This window comes from Lynx canadensis, chromosome D1 (genome assembly GCF_007474595.2).
Source record: "Lynx canadensis isolate LIC74 chromosome D1, mLynCan4.pri.v2, whole genome shotgun sequence".
NCBI classification, from domain to species: Eukaryota; Metazoa; Chordata; class Mammalia; order Carnivora; family Felidae; genus Lynx; species Lynx canadensis.
Window position 1 is genome coordinate 43,703,222 of NC_044312.2, and position 16,527 is coordinate 43,719,748.

General features: G+C 37.1%; 1 protein-coding gene across 3 annotated transcripts in view; it reads left to right on the forward strand.

Annotated features, from left to right (window-relative positions):
- NOX4 (NADPH oxidase 4) overlaps positions 1 to 16,527 on the forward strand; it is a 165,705-nt gene that overhangs the window by 15,522 nt on the left and 133,656 nt on the right. For all 3 annotated transcript variants that reach the window (XM_030333009.1, XM_030333010.1, XM_030333011.1), the window contains 4 exons: positions 5,698 to 5,808; positions 7,673 to 7,757; positions 11,095 to 11,192; positions 15,053 to 15,080. In XM_030333009.1, coding sequence (XP_030188869.1) covers positions 5,698 to 5,808; positions 7,673 to 7,757; positions 11,095 to 11,192; positions 15,053 to 15,080 — 322 coding nt within the window. The remainder of the gene's footprint in view (positions 1 to 5,697; positions 5,809 to 7,672; positions 7,758 to 11,094; positions 11,193 to 15,052; positions 15,081 to 16,527) is intronic.

Genomic DNA, 16,527 nt, shown 5'->3' on the forward strand with positions numbered 1-16,527 from the left:
GAAACAAATTTTTTCCTCCAGCTTCTTTCTTTAGAGACAGTGTTAAAAAAAAAAGGATTATAGATTGGAAGAGAGGTCGACTTGAGTCAAAAATTACATCATAGTTAAAAGTTTCCAGGGCAGTTAGTTGACAGAAACCAGCTAGGATCATTTGGCATGAATTATAGCTTATAATGGAATAAGGGACATTCATGAGCTTTTGGATATACCCCAAGACCACTGAATTGGTAGTTTATTGTAAAATTTTTTTAAAGAAATAATTACTCCAATTATTATTAACTGCTTTCTGATAGCTCATGGCATTTTATCCATTATTTTCATATGAAACTGTGTCAAAATAGGTAGTCAACTTTTGAAGTAACCTTTCATTGAAATATCATTTTTTTAATCCTTAAGTACAATCTTGTCTGCATGAAATAGCTATCATATTCTAAATTTATATCTCTTTTATAATATATTAATGGTACAAAGTGAAATTTAAACTATGACCAAAAGTTTGATTTAGAGGTATAGGAAAACTAAATTGTTCTGATTGTCTGTCATGGTTACTATAAAGACAATAAAAAATACCATTGCTTTGGAAAATTCTGTAGACTATGGGGTTTTCTCTCTTTGTTCATGTAACTGTCTCATGGTTACTTTTCTTTGGCTTTCATTGCTAAAAGCATATTTTCCTCAAGGAGTACTTTTTCAAGACAATTTTCACTATTAACAAGCATGAATTTTTGAGGTCCCCAACAACAAGAGGCAGTTTGGGCATTGCCATTTTGCAGTGCTGCCACTCTCTAACTTTGGGGGGGGGGCACAAGGAGATAAACAGGTAAAATATTACAATATAATGTGTAAAGTTCTGTAGAGGAAGTGTGGAGGTTGGAAGAGGTGGAATGCTATCACAAACAGAAGGAATGACAATGCATGAGCCATGGATGGGGAATGGAGATACGGGGTGAAACTTGGAATGACTAGTCTGGGTAATGCATCCAGGAGCAGCATTAAATATAAAAGTATAGCCAGTTGGCCCTATGAGGAGAGAGAGAGGGAGTGAGAGAGGGAGAGAGAGAGAGAATCCCAAGCAGGCTCTGTGCTGTCAGCACATAGCCCAAAGTGGGACTCGATCCCATGAATCATGAAATCATGACCTGAGCTGAAACTTCCCATTTGAGAGCAAAATGTTCATTTGAAAGTTAATTTACCAGAAAGGTTTTATTTTTTTTTTTTTATTTTTTTTTTTTTTTGCAAGTCAACTATTTCCACGGGATTTTGTTACACTTTAATAGGTCTGTCAAACACTTGGATGGAGAGGTGGAAAACATGAATGTAAAGTTTTCAGCTAAAGCAAAATTGAGAAGAAAAAAATATCAGAATATAGTATCTATACCCAATATGATAGAATAGTCTAAAACCATATCATTCTTGCATATATATATGCTCTCTCTCACCTTCATTTTTTTTTTTTTTTTCCACTGTAGGATAGGGGTCATTGCTTTGTAGTAACTCATGGGAGAAATCTCTTATGTTGTAAACTCAAGATGAGCCATTATGTAACATAGTTGCCCTATGATATAGCACAGTCTTAGAATTAGCAGAGATCAATCATGTGCTTTGTGAGGGAGATGAGGCTCTTCAGTACTGCCTGCTACTATTAGTCTATGTTGAGGATGTACTGAATTCTGGTGAACTGTGAAAAGTCACCGAGGTGAGAGGGAGTCCTAAAATTTTTTCAAGAATTTCAGAGACAACTAATTGTGTTTAGCATGAAGAAAACAAGATTGGACTAAGAAATCATTCTTTTATCTTCAGGTTAGGAATATTATTATCTAGAGGTGCCTGGTGGGTGGAAGTTACAGAGACATGGACTTCATGTAAGTGTAAGAAAGCAAAAGAGGTTTTTGACAGTGGAATGGCTGCTGTCTCTGAAACAATTCAACAGAAGCGTAGATTACCTTTGGTCAGAGCAATCATAGAAGGAGTGAGACTCTGGGGGACAGTGGGGTGTGGGGTAGGCTCTTTTAGTACTCCAGTTTTAGAGGTACATGTTTCAGTAAAGTATTTAGCAAAATAAATTCACTTATGCATACCATATTTAGTCAAAACTGGATCCTTTCTATATGCAAGACTGGGTCATAGTTACCGTAAGATGTAATTCTTGTCTCAAAATTTTTGTGATGATTAGCTGCACAAAGAAATGTGATGGCCCAAATTACTTTCTTCCAATTTGCTCTGCATACTTCCTTCAGACTAATCATTAGCACATTCTCACCTCTTTATACCGCCGTCCTACTTAAAACACATTCACTCTGCACTGATATTGGGATAAAGACACACATTCTTAATGTGACCTACACAAGCCAGCCAGGTCTATCCCTTCTCCAGTTTTATGTTGTGGCACCCTCAATTTCCAATCCTTGGATTGGAATCCTGACCTGCTATTAAATTCTCATATATACACCATATTCCCATTTGCTGTGCATTGGTTTTCACGCTGGTTTTCTCTGCGTGGATGTCTTTCTCCTTTTTGAATGACTTGTACTATCACCCTCAAGATCTCAGTTCACTTTTCAGGTAATTGGGGAAGCCTTCCTGACCTTCTTATTTAGCTTTCATTTCCTGTTATACGTGCTCATACTCTGTATTTCTCATTCACAGAATTGATCATTGTTAGAATTTACATTTGATTATATAGCTATTTGATTAGTGTCTGTTTCCCCTACTAAAATGCAAACATCTTAAGGAATAGGCATTCTCTGTTTTAGAACTCCTGGTGCCTTGGGATATGTACATATCACACAAAATATGTATTGAATGAATGATATAATGGAACAGATAACATTTACAGTAGAAGCATAGAAGAGAAAATTTAGAGAAAAGATGCGATATAGCGACACCAAGGCAATAAATTAATTTTGTATAGTGCTTGCATATTTTAGACTGATTTTTTTAGTTTTCACAAAAGTTCTAAGAGCTAGGATTATTGTATCATACCATATTACATTCATTTTACAGATAAGAAAAATTATCCCTCTTAATTTTGCAGAAAAGGACAGTTAACTAGCTCAAGATGAATATTAAATAGCAGATTTAAGATAAGAAACCATGTGTTTGAGATTTTTAGAAAAATAACCATATACTTGTTATACCCAGATGTTATATTATTTTATAACTTGCTTCAAATGGCATATTTCCTTATGATTTTTCTATAGGATTACATTAGGTCAGTCTGCTATAACAAAATACTATAGATTAGGTGGCTTAACGAATGTTTACTTCAGTTCTGGAGGCTGGGAAGTCTAAGATCAAGGTGCCAGCAGAATTGGTCTGGTGAGATCCCTTTCCTGGTTTGCAGAGAGCCACCTTGCTCTGTCCTCACAGAGAGTCTACAGAGAGCTGTGGCCTTTTCTTCTTCTTATAAAAGCACTAATTGCATAATGGGGGCCCTACCCTCAAAAACTTAATCTAAACCTAGTAAACTCTCCCAAGCTCTACCTCCAAATACTATGACATTAGGTTTCATCATATGAACTTGGGGGGAACAGACATCCAGTCCATAACAAGGAGGAAGCTATGTTTTCTTTGTATTTGCTCATCTAAAATATATTCATAGTTTTAAAATTACGTATAGATTTCTCAGTTAATTATGTTTTAGAGACCTTGACAGGTAGAATTTGAAACATGAAAGTAACACTGCCACCTAGTGACAACTAACTTGAATGAAGTTGGAAAAGCAAAGCAGCAATTAAGTTCTCTCAGAATGGTGACACAAGTCATTCAGGTAGAGTGGGCAGGGCACCAGACTTGGGCGGTCATTTCTTTTTAGTGAATATTTGAGATAGTTGATTCTTTCAATGATCATGCATTAATAATGACGAAACAAAACAAATTCCCTTAGCTATAGAATATTACCCATGTAGTAAATGGATAAAATGAATTCCTGGGAAATCATTGACTGGGATCTGTCTCCATTTTCCTCACTCTTTCCATTGCTTCCGAATGAGGGAGGTTTGTACTCTGATAACCTAATAAAAAGAAGTTTTCATCTTAATTTAGAGAACTAAGGATATTCAGGAACAAACATGTAGGTAGAAATGAGTCCTTGATAAAATTTCCGGTTAGATTTTACAGCATTGTAAGGAAGAGGTGGAATGCCAAAGATAAACTCCCATCTATCCTAAGGGGACACTTAAAGCCACTTTGAATTAAATTACTATGTGATTTAATGTAAGCACAACAATAAAACAGTTCCAGACATGCAGTAAACGTTTAGAAAATGAGGAATATAAGAATTTTCTTTAAATCATTGAACCACAAAGGAAAATTGAATAATTTATTTGTATCTTTTAAGTCCTACACTTATATGATAGATTTTAGCTGAAAAAATTTAAGTGAATTATTGTCCTGGTACATTAATATTGCAGATAAAATTATCATCTAAAATCCCTTGAGCTAAAATTTTCTTATCGTGTGCATATGCCAGATCAAAAGAGATAACAATTATTCTATTTCTCTGGAGGTCTAAATAACAAAAACCCATCACTCTGAAATGGTAATAATTTTGCTGATTGAGAAAAGAATGTTAGATTTAACTTTTTTTTTTTTTTTTAGATAGTCTGGAGGGGATTATTTCTATTTGTCTACTTAATGGTATATTCATTGCAATGTATCTCTAAGGTGTTCTAACTCATGGTGTAAAAATAGCCTAACTGGAAATATTAATTACTTTTTATATAAGTCAGTGAAAATTATTGTTTTCCTGACATGACTTATTACCCTCTCTCCCCTTCCGGAACAATATTTCATGTGCTAACAATAAACATTTTGTAATGGAGATGCTATTTGCCAAGAGTTAAGTTGGAAATCTCACGAGCATGAAGAATTTTAAGATAAGAAAAGCATCTGACTTATGCACATTTCTCAGTCAATATCCTTAAAACAAATACTTTTATGTTTATTTTAGGAGGAGAGTACAGATTTGACCCCATCTCTTGCTTTCATGTGCTACATTATTTATATGAAGAATGTAGATAAGTACCAGACAAGAGCAGATGACAATCTAGCAAGATAGTTGCCATGAAGTATTGCCTGGATACCAAGGGTTCCGATTCTTTGAAAAAAAAAAAAAAAAAAAAAAAAAAGATTGCACAATGTGGTTTTGATAATCTTCGTATGGGACACAGCTGATCTGGATCCCTCCTACCTTTGGGTCACTGAAGAACTCTAGAGGTGTAGTTCTTAAGGTGAAACCAGAAAGATGGGTAGAGTCAGTAAGGTGAAGAGCTGAAAGGCAGTGGTTTGGAAGGGGGTTGTGTAGTCAGAGCTTTGAATTTTTTGGTACCTTATCCATAAAAAAAGGATTCAACTACACCAGTGTGGAGGTGCATAAAATACTGGGGCTCTCTAGGGTTCTTAATACCCAGAACAGTATAGTGGGGGCAGAATAAGAAATTGACTTCACACCAGAAAAATGTACTTGGGTGATTCTAACACTAGTAGAAAGAGGGGAGACTAAGTTTCATGGCAGTATAGAGGAGAAAGAGACCAGTTTCTTTTAGGGGTTTCTGGTGAGAGGTGAGTTGTTCAAGATTCTTGAAGGAGTTGGCGTTTTTGCCATGATCCTTGAAGGAGGAACAGGGTGAAGCCTGTAGTAAGTTTGTAGTCTGTTTTTGCCTCGGCCGTGTTTTGACCCTTGCCTTATTTGTTCAGCTAGGATTGTGTCTAAGCAGAGCCTCCGCATCTGTTCTTAACCTCAACTGCAGCCTTATCCTTCTACCCATGTGCCGGACACTCCTGGCCTACCTTCGAGGATCCCAGAAGGTAAGCACGAATAATCCTAGTCACAGATTCCAGCACAGAAATCAAGTGTAACAGTGGCATGTTAGTAGCACTTAGTTTTCATGGTCTGATTTTCTACTAGACTGATTTCTCTTATTGGTTGTCATTTCCTAGATGAGAGTAAAGACCTCATCATCTGTCAGGATGATCCGTGAGCTACTCTGCAACGCTAGATAAGGGCAGTGGATGGGTAGAAATGGTTATTAATAGGGGCGCCTGGGTGGCTCAGTCGGTTAAACATCCGATTTTGGCCTAGGTCATGATCTCACCATTCCTGAGTTCTAGCCCTGCGTCAGGCTCTGTACTGACAGCTCAGAGCCTGAAACCTATTTCAGATTCTGCGGCTCCCTTTCTGTCTCTGCCCCTTCCCTGCTCATGCTCTGTCTCTCCCTCTCAAAAATAAATAAATGTTAAAAAAATTAAAAAAAAAAAGAAATGGTTATTAACAGTGGTATCAGGCACTGTGCGAAGCATTCCACATATGTAGCTAGGAATCCTCACAGTGATTCTGCAGGGATTGCTGATGAAGAACCTGAGGCATAGAGACGTTAAGTAACTGGACCAACATCATGAGACTAGTGAAATGGCAGAACTAAGATCAGTCCCAGTTCTGAGCTTTTTCCAGAATACTGTGCCTCATTGAGACCTTGTGTTTTCATTTAGTTAAGTGCAGGTGAGCAAGCGAGAGCCCTGTGGACTTTGGGCAATATATAGGGTGACTGCTGGTGTTGGTGGTGATTTACCTCCTTTTCAAACACAGACATGTTTTAAGCTATGTAGTAGGATTGGAGAAGATGTCTTGATTAAGATGTGATGTCGTGTGTGATATTTAGTGTTGCAAAATGAAGGTTGTAAGAAAACAGAAAAACGTTTTGGAAATTGAAACTCAATTGAAATTATTTTTTGTCTTCGGTTATCCTGGTGTGTGGTATATGTGTGTGTGTGTGTGTGTGTGTGTGTGTGTGTGTGTGTGTGTGGTTTCTTCATTGAGATAGTAAGGCATTGCTGGATCAATACTGATACTTTAAAAGAAGTTGTTAATATGAGGTCACTTTGATGTTCTGTGAAGTTTATATAAGCGGATTTACTGCAGTAAAACTTCTCAACCTTTTCATGTAATTATATTTAGAAACTCTTTACTTTTAATACAGTAATTTGTGGAAATAACTCTTTCTGTAGGTTGCCTGCCATTGTAAAATGCTAGGTTTTGTTGCCTATGGATGGCTATTGGCTTGGTGAGAAGAAAGAGAAGATAAACAGCAGGAAATGAAACGTGCCCACCTAAGTCTCTCAGTATTTAATAAGTCTTAAAGAACTGTCCCCTGATGTGAAACTAGGTACTCAAAGATGCTTGACATTTTATTTTTTATAAGATTATGAAGACATTTAAAACCATAGATGAAGTTGCTTCATTTAAAAATAATTTTATTTTCTTGACTACAAAAGGAAATAATATATATTGTACAACTCAAACATTACAGAAATCATGATCAGGGAAGGTTTCTCCTAATATTACTGATTACATTTTGGGGTAAATGCCTTCAGATTGGCATATACTGCCATTGACTTTAAACAATATGGGATTATAGTATAGTTTACATGTTATAATTGCTTTACCTAGCTGTTGTCTCACACATCTTTCCACATCAGTAATAAGCCTTCTTACATTCTCTGTAATGTTCGGGTGTTCCACTGATTAGATATATCATAATTCACCTCACCAGCTTTTACTTCCTAGGTTTCTGCTGTATTTCCAAAACTTTGACATCATAAACAATGCTTTAATGAAAAACTCTACAGGTATCTTATTTGCTGCATGATTTTCACCATGCCAAATTTTATTTAGGTTCCAAGCAGGAGAACCAGAAGACTGTTGGATAAAAGCAGAACATTCCATATAACCTGTGGTGTTACTATCTGCATTTTTTCAGGTGAGAAAACCAGAAGATATTAACATATTGTGTTAGAAGAACACATTTTATGAATGGTATTTTTATTGTTCCATAAATTATTTGCTGTCCAACTTGTGGTTTTCTTACTATATACCTTAATTTTTCTTTACTGTGTATTTAAAGAGAGTTGCCTAATGGTGTTACAGAAAATGAACATATCTTATACATTAAATATATATATATATGTGTGTGTGTGTGTTTCACATTATAATGTATGAAAGTTGGCCCTCAAGCTGCTAATAATTGTTTTCCAAAAGTAAATAATTTCATTCAGAAAGATGAAAAGAAATAGAATAAAAGTTTTTAAGGTTTAAAAGTGAAGATATGATAGGAGTTTAAATGCATACAAATTAGAATGTGAACTGTACCTTCATACAACGTGAGTCCATTCAAAATTATATTTGATAAATGTTTCTTTGATATTAATACTTGGGTTGAAGAGTAAATGTCAAAAAGCTTGTGGAAATGTATCCTGTTCAATTCCAAGTTAAAGTATCAAGTGAGAATCTTTTGGTTTTTAAAAGATCCTTTTAAAATAAATTTTTATCTTGAGCATTTATATGATACTTTTCAAATTTTTGGAACAGAAAATAATAAACATATTTATTAACTACATGGACTCTGCAGATGAATTGTGTACGCTCTATCCCCAACGCCCTCCTGCCTTACTGTGTGACATAAGCTCTCTGATCTTTGATTTGTTGTTGTTTTAATCATCAAATGGATTCACAATAGCACCTGCCTCATGGTTTTAAGACTAAAATGAGATCACCCATATGAAGTTTTTAGGATAGAATTAGTTTTGGTTTGTAATCTCAGGAGTTAATTATCTCAGTGGTGTAGCAACTGACATTTCTGTCTGGCCATTATTTGATAGGACATAGCTGTTTTGACACCAGGGACATTGGTCTGGATATGTATGTATGGCTATTTTGAATCAGACGTGTTTTGATGCAGCTATTATCAAGAGATCATTAAGCTTTCAGCTTTTAAAAAGTTGCCAAGTATTGTTGAAACAGGCATCTGCACCGTTTTATCCCTGGACATCCTCGTATTGGTGGTTTCCACCTCTGGAGGCGAGAGACAGGGAGAGGCTCAGGGGTGGGATCAGGAATCCATCCAGCCCAAAAGTCTGGGTATGGAGTAAGAATCCAGGATGAGATGAGGACCAAGGGTGTGGTAAGGGTTAGGGCTGGATTAGGACACAGAGAGTGAAAGGTCAGAAAAGGAGGAGCGTCAGGGAATGTTGACATATTTGTAACTTGATTTGTTCTAAACTGTAGCTGTGTCCAAATATTCTGGTTCAGCTGGCGAACAACCAGACTGAGACCGGGTAGAGTCTTGCCGTGAATAAACATTCCAGAGGGTTTGCTTTCTGCCACTCACTAGTTGTCTGACCTTAGCTACGTTGCCTCTTTTAACCTTAGTTTTTTTTTTCCTTCTTCTTTTTTTAATGTTTACTTACTTATTTTGAGAGAGGGAGAGAGAGAATGCACACCTGTGTGCAGGTGGGGGAGGGGCAGAGGGAGAAGGAGACAGAGAATCCCAAGATGACAGTATGGAGCCCCGTGCTGTGATCCCACAAACTGTGAGATCATGATTTGAGTGGAAATCAGGAGTTGGACACTTAACTTAACCGACTGTGCCACTCATGTGCCCCAAACCTTAATTTTCTTATCTGTAGAATAGGGATGCTTCTACCCACCTAATTGTTTTGCTGTGAGAATTAAATGGGAAAATCTATTCAAAATGTCTGGCCTGGCTTTCTCCCTGCTCCCTAAAATTAGAAGCCCTGAATCTAAAAATCTTTAAAGATCTTTTGACCTAAAAGATCTTTAAAGAAGGTGAATGTATCCCTTAAGGGTATATCTCATACAGCTGTTACCTAGGGCTTTTTTTCAGGAGAATTCAGAAAGAATGACCCATAATCTATGTATGTAGTTAACATATAAACCTTAAATTTAAAATGAAGGGATTTTTTTTAAAGCTTATATATTTCAGACATGATAAAGCTATAGGACACACAATTTTGCTTAAATTACACTTTATGCCTATGCCATAGTTGAGTCTCACCTGGGCACCCTTTTAAAAATTTCCTTAACTCTGTACTTGCTTGTTAGTTAACCCACTTCTAACTTCCTGTCTGCTTTTTATGGGACCTTTTCTTTTTTTGATTCTGGCAGGAGCTTATCAATCAGTTAGCTAACTTTTTATTTAGCATTCTAGTCTTTCTCTTACTTCTGTGTGCTTTCTGAGTACTTTAGAACTTTTGGCATATCTACATCTCATATGCTAGGTTGGAGGGGACCATAGAGTTTTCCAGTTTCCATACCATGTTTTCTGTTGAAACAGAAAATTTGTATAGACTGTAATGGTTCACAAACCAGTTTCAGGTTACTCATCTCATTAAATCTCCTATTTCTGTCATTGTCATTTTACAGAGAACTAATCTGAGGCGTTGGTAGGTAAACAGTGTGGCCAAGAAAACTGGATTTCCAACTATTATCTGTTGTTCTTTCACCTCCCTTATTTCACCTACAAGAAAAGATTGGGAAGGGGGAATGTGGTATCATTCAATGCACAAGTTTGTTTTCTGCTTCCTTTCCAGCCTCTTCAAGATAATTTTCCTTTTCCCTGGCCATGCCAAAATGAATTTGTCTTCAACTCTGTAGTAACTTCCTAACACGTGCATCTTTTGCAAGAGCTCTGAGTCAGTTGAGCTCTCTGTCTACTGTGCCACTATAGATAGATTGTTAAATGGTAATTATTACCTTCCCGAGTTTTTAATACCAACGAAGTGATTGCCAACACTTTTGCTGTTGGGTTTAGGATGCTATGATTTGAATTTATGGGTTGTGAGAAATTTTGACTAGTTAAAAGCCTTCCAGGGGGTCTATATTTTAGGTTGAGTGGCAGTGGAAAATCACAAGATATATGCAACAGATTTAGAGCTAGAGGAGAGATGAAAAATGTAGAACAACTCAAATATCCAGGAGCTGTTAAATAAGTAAATGCACGCTCATATCCTCATACATTTACGTGTGTAAGTGTGTATGTATGAGTTTCCTAACCCTCACTTGCTAGGGTTATTTTATTCTAGCTTTTGAAAATTCAGTTTCTTTACATGATTTCTAATACTAAACTGTCAGTAATCAAGATTTTTGTGTCTTTAAAATTTCCCCTTTCAATTTAATATTTTATTGCTCAGATCAGCTGTCAAAGTTTGACCCTGTGTTTACTGAGGGAGAGGAAATGAGCCCTCTTTGTGGAGCATATAGAAAAGCCCCACTGATTTGGGCCTCATGTGATTCCGTAGGTGTGCACGTGGCTGCCCATCTGGTGAACGCCCTCAATTTCTCAGTAAACTACAGTGAAGATTTCGTGGAACTGAATGCTGCAAGATACCGAGATGAGGTGGGTGGTCTCCCTCTTCTCATTTTCCTTTCACTTGTGGTGAGGTGACTGATGAAGGTCTGTGATTTTCACGGAAAATTTGTACCTTGCTGCTCCCTTTGAGTGCTTTTAAAATGCAGTTGTCAAGTTGAGTTTTGTTCCTTTTCAGTAGAAAATATAGGTAATTACTATTTCACAGTCTCTCCTGCTGCAAATGGGAGGTGGAGAGTGTCTACTTTTTATATTTCGCCGTGTTCCGACGGCTGCCACTCAGGCCTGCCTTCTGCCTCCCAACAGCGTTGTCTGGTTCCTATCCAGCGGAGATGGCCAGCGGTGTCTTTACAGGGCAAAAGTTCTTTTTTTTTTTTTTTTTAAGAACTTGGGCAAGAAAGGGCAGAGACCCAGGTTGACTATTTGAGGATCCTGAGTAATCAGTTTATTTGATTTAAAAAAATATTATTGGGTTCTAGTGGTTACTCGGTTTTGTTTTAATCCTTGAAATAGGTGACCTGGAGCTGAATTCTGGTGCGGGCATTGTTATTTAGGGCTGCTTTTCTCCATGTGAAGCCACGCATGAAGTGAAATTGTATGTGCGGGGTGGCGGGCCAGAGCCTGATGAACACACGTATAACCCTGGTTAGCTCTCTATTGCTCAGTACTTTCATCCTGACTTTTCCTGTCTTCCTTTGCTTCATGGCAAGACTGCATCAAAATCAAACTACTGGGCATCGAATTTGATCACACCCCCTCCCTGTTCTGCTAAGTCTGGTAGTGACTTTGTAGGATTGTTCCCTCTCTTCCCCAGCTCCATTTTCTCTTCCACGTATCACCTGAGTTATCTAGACGAATACTGCTATGGTTATGTGCTTGATCTCTTTTTCAAAACAAAACAAAGGGAACACCAACAACAAACACAGAAACAAGTCACAAAACCAAAATAGCAAGCAGCCTTTGCTAAGTTCTTTGACCAGACACTAGTATTCTTAAAAAAGTCAAAATGGTTTAACTGGTGTGCATTGGGGTCAAGCATTGATAATTGCACTGAGCACCCAGCATTAAGAACCACTGACAAATCCAGCTTCGTTGCATGCCAGTGGAAGCTCTTCACGTGTAATGATTTCAGAATGGAGCCACCACTTTTTCCATCTCCTGCTACCTACTCCTATTCCTGTATCCTCCTCTGCCCATAGCACACGGATTTCCTGGTTTCCTGCCTCTGCCACACAGAGACGTCCTGCCATGCCAAGGACGTCGCCAGGACCGAAGCGACTCCAGTCTTTATCTTTCCTTCTTTGCTTCTCTCTTTTGTTTTGGTAATCTTAGTCTTTAATAACTATAATGGTTCTATCATTTTTTTAAAAAAAATGTTTATTTTTGAGATGGACAGAGAGAGAGAGAGAGCAGGGGAGGGGCAGAGAATGAGGGAGAGAGAGAAGCTGAAGCAGGCTCTGCACGCTGTCAGTGCGGAGTCCCATGTGGGGCTTGATCTCATGAAACCGTGAGATCATGATCTGAGCTGAGATCAATAGTCAGGCGCTTAGCCAACTGAGCCACCCAAGTGCCCCTAAAGGTTCTATCATTTAAATGTCATATGCTTTTGCTTAATATTTTAATATTTTTAGTCATATTAGGGTCTGTAGTTATTAACTTTATTTAACTTTATGCAGCTTACATGCTCAAAAGAAAATATTTTAAAACTCTCAAGAAAATGAAGTTTAAAAAATGAAACCCTTTTCTCCAAAAGTAGCCACAGTTAATAACTTTCTGTTCTCTTATAAGATACTTTGAGTGGTATTTTATGAAACATACTCATCAACAATTTTCTTATTTCCATAATTACATGCACGGTAGCTTGCTGTATCAAAGAGTATAGATCTATCATTCTCTTCGTACTAATGTGTGATAGTTTATTTTAGACTTTTCCTTATTCACAGATGTTTAGGTTGTTGTTGAGTCTTTGTTATGAACCACTCTCCAATAAATCGACTTTTTTATATGCTTCCACTAGACAGATCCCTAGAAGTAGAATTTTGTTTCAAAGGTGTTCACATTTTTAGTTTTTTTATTTTTTTTATTTTTTTAAAGTTTATTTTTATTTTGAGAGAGAGAGCAAGCAAGAGAGAGCAGGGGAGGGGCAGAACCCCAAGCAGGCTCTGTGCTGTCAGCGAGGTGCTGGATGCAGGGCTTAAAGTTGCAAACAGCAAGATCATGACCTAAGCAGAGATCAAGCGTTGGCTGCTTAACCGACTGAGCCACCCACATATTTAATTTTTGCGACCTGCACATTTTTAATTTTGATGGACATTGCCAAATTGCCTTCCAAAAAGGCTTCACCAGTGGACATACTTCTACCAAGTTTGTCAGAATGCTTATAGCTACACCTGCCTTGTTTTTTGTTTTTCTTTAATTTCTGCCAGTCTGATGGATGAAAAATGGTAACTCATTGTTTTAATTTATATTTCTTTCTTTGTTTCCTTCCTTACTTCTTTCTCTTTTTTCTCCCTCTTCTTTATTTTTGAGCAACTTGTAGGTATCAGACAATGTGCTAGATGAAGATGAAAACAGAAGCACACGCACACACGCACACACACACGCGCGCGCGCACACATACACACACACACACACACACACACACTGCATGCATAAACAGAGTCTTCTGTGAGTTGTCTTTGAGAAAGAAGGATTTGTGACAAGCAACCTTTGTCCATGCTTTGTGGTCTCTGTCTGTCTTCTCCAGATTTCTAGTGACCCACCCTCGGGCTACTGGGTGGCACACTCTTTATGGCCTACCCGAATCTGCCTCATCCTGTCATGTGTGAAACTGTCTCCTGCTCTCTCACATTCCATCCTCATTCCCTGGCAGTAGTAATTGTTCCATCCTCTGAGTTCCCACAGCTATTGGTTCAGATTTCTGGTGTTACCTCTTTGTTCAGCTGGTCTTGTATTTTCACTAGCTGTTTATATATTAGGTTACTCTAGGTTACCCTTTAGCTATGTTCCTAATGTCAGAGATAGAAGTCATCTGGCCCCGGCAGGATGAAGTTATGCTCTTGCTGGGCAAGTGGCCCTTATTCAAGGCTTCTGCAATTATTTCATATAAATGGCTTCCCACTTTGTATATAGGTTGGGCTGACTCCAGCTTCAATGGAGGCATAGGAAAGAATTTCAAAAGTTGTGCAATATTAAGCACCATTAGGATGAAAAACAAATCCACAAATCTACTGGGGATTGATCTCAGAAGATACAAAGGGAGTTGCCTAAGGTCTATTACACCACAAGAGATGTAGTTTAAAGGAAAGATTACACTAACAAGATTAATTTTTATATTTCTGAGTAACAGGAACCCATCCTCTTTATTTGAATATTGTCACTACTTTTCACAGTATTTGAAATATTATAAGTGTTCCATTAGTATTCTTTGCACTGAATTTACAGTGTACAGCCCTCCCTATATATTTTATTACTTTTGATTTTCACTGTCTTGACATCTTAAAGGTGCAATTTGACAATTATGGTGGACAAAGTATGTATGAATGTTTCCACATTATAGCCAAAGCTATTGAGTCTCCAAATGGTCATAGTGTGGGCTTCAGGCCACTGCTACTAATTTGTAATTAGCCATGAAGTTGAAAGTCTACACTTTCTGACTCTTCATCCCGTGCTCTTTCTTTCTCAGAAGGATAGTCTTCTCTGTGTGATTTTGTACTTGTTATGATCTCCTCTAGTGTCATGAAAACATTATGAAACTTAATTGAATTTCTCATTTCCATTGGGAGAATGCATCTGAAATGCCTAATGGATCTGATACCCAGCAGATTCCTTGTAGAATTTTACATTATCAATGTTCTATTTTTCAGTCAATTTTTTTCCCTTTTTCTCAGGATCCTAGAAAACTTCTCTTCACAACTGGTAAGTTGTTATTCATTGCTCTTTCTGCAGATTCAGGGAAATCTTTGAAAATAAGCATCATCAAACTACATAGCAATTAAATATATGTTAAGATATAACATGGAAAATTTGCAACCAGAACCAATGTTAGAAGTTTAAGCGTAAGTTGCAACGAAAGCAGGGGACAAGGCAAACTGTGGGGTTCAGATGAACTAAGAGTAAAAATAAGTAAATGCATTTGCCTTCCATATGTTCTTCCAATAACAACAATGTGATGCCATAGGCTTTGTGCCCACGGCTGTGATAGTCCTGTTGGAGATGATACACATAGAATAGTCTCTTGCCCTCAAGGTACTGGAAAGAAACACCAAGCATTCTGAATATCCATGTGGCTCTTATAACTCAGTAATTTAGTAGGATATTTTGTCATCTTTATAATCTATGTAAAAAGGGGAGAAACAGTCATTAAAATCCATTAGTTTTCTTGCAATGGGACTCCTTTTTCATTTGTCATTTACTTTTCCTTTCTGAGCATGTTGTCCATGAAATCTCAGTCTAGACTATTAATTTGTTAAAGCGCATTTAAGCATCTCAAAATTTTGTCCTGTTGTTAGTATAATTCTTACTAAATTTCTTCTCTTTCTCAACCTTACACGATGAAAGGAGAAAACTGCATTTGGGGGATTTTTAGCACATATTTCAGTGGTAAGGACAATTAGGTAGTTGAGACGGTCTATCATAAAGGCTTGGCTATCACAAACACCCTATTAAGGATCAAAATTGCATCGGAGACTGAGGTGCATGGCTCTGTCAAATGCATTGTTTTTCTTTTCAATCAATATTATGATGAAAATAATAATAATTCAGATGTTTTTTCCCCTTCCTTGTCACAAGTGAGGACACAATGGTATATTTTGATTTATAAAATATGTTTTTTTTTCTGTCTGTGTATGCAAAGTATTCCACAGTTTTCTCTGTAGGAACACAATTTAGTTTTGTTTACAACTTTGCTCATTGAAAATATGTTTTTCATTTAAGCCTTAAGAATTGGATGAGAAATAAGAGGCAGAAAAAGCAGAAAAACAAAACCTTATGTGTGAATCAATGTATTTTTTGGTTCATATGAATTAATTTTACAGAAATATCCAAGAACTTTGTTTTAATATTATTTTGTACAGCACAAAGTATGGGTGAAACATGGAGACATTTAAAATGTTTGGGAAAGTTTAGTTTACAGACATATAAAAAGATGTCTCATATGACCAAGATATTACATTCAGAGTCTTAGTGTAATGAATACTTATATATAAGCAGGTGATCTCTCCATCTAGCATGAAACCCCACCATCCCATGTTTTTTCCCAGAAGTTTCCATGAGTGATGTTGGACTAAGTAGAGATGATACTTAAAAATACGAATTTCCAGGGGCGCCTGGGTGGCGCAGTCGGTTAAGCGTCCGACTTCAGCCA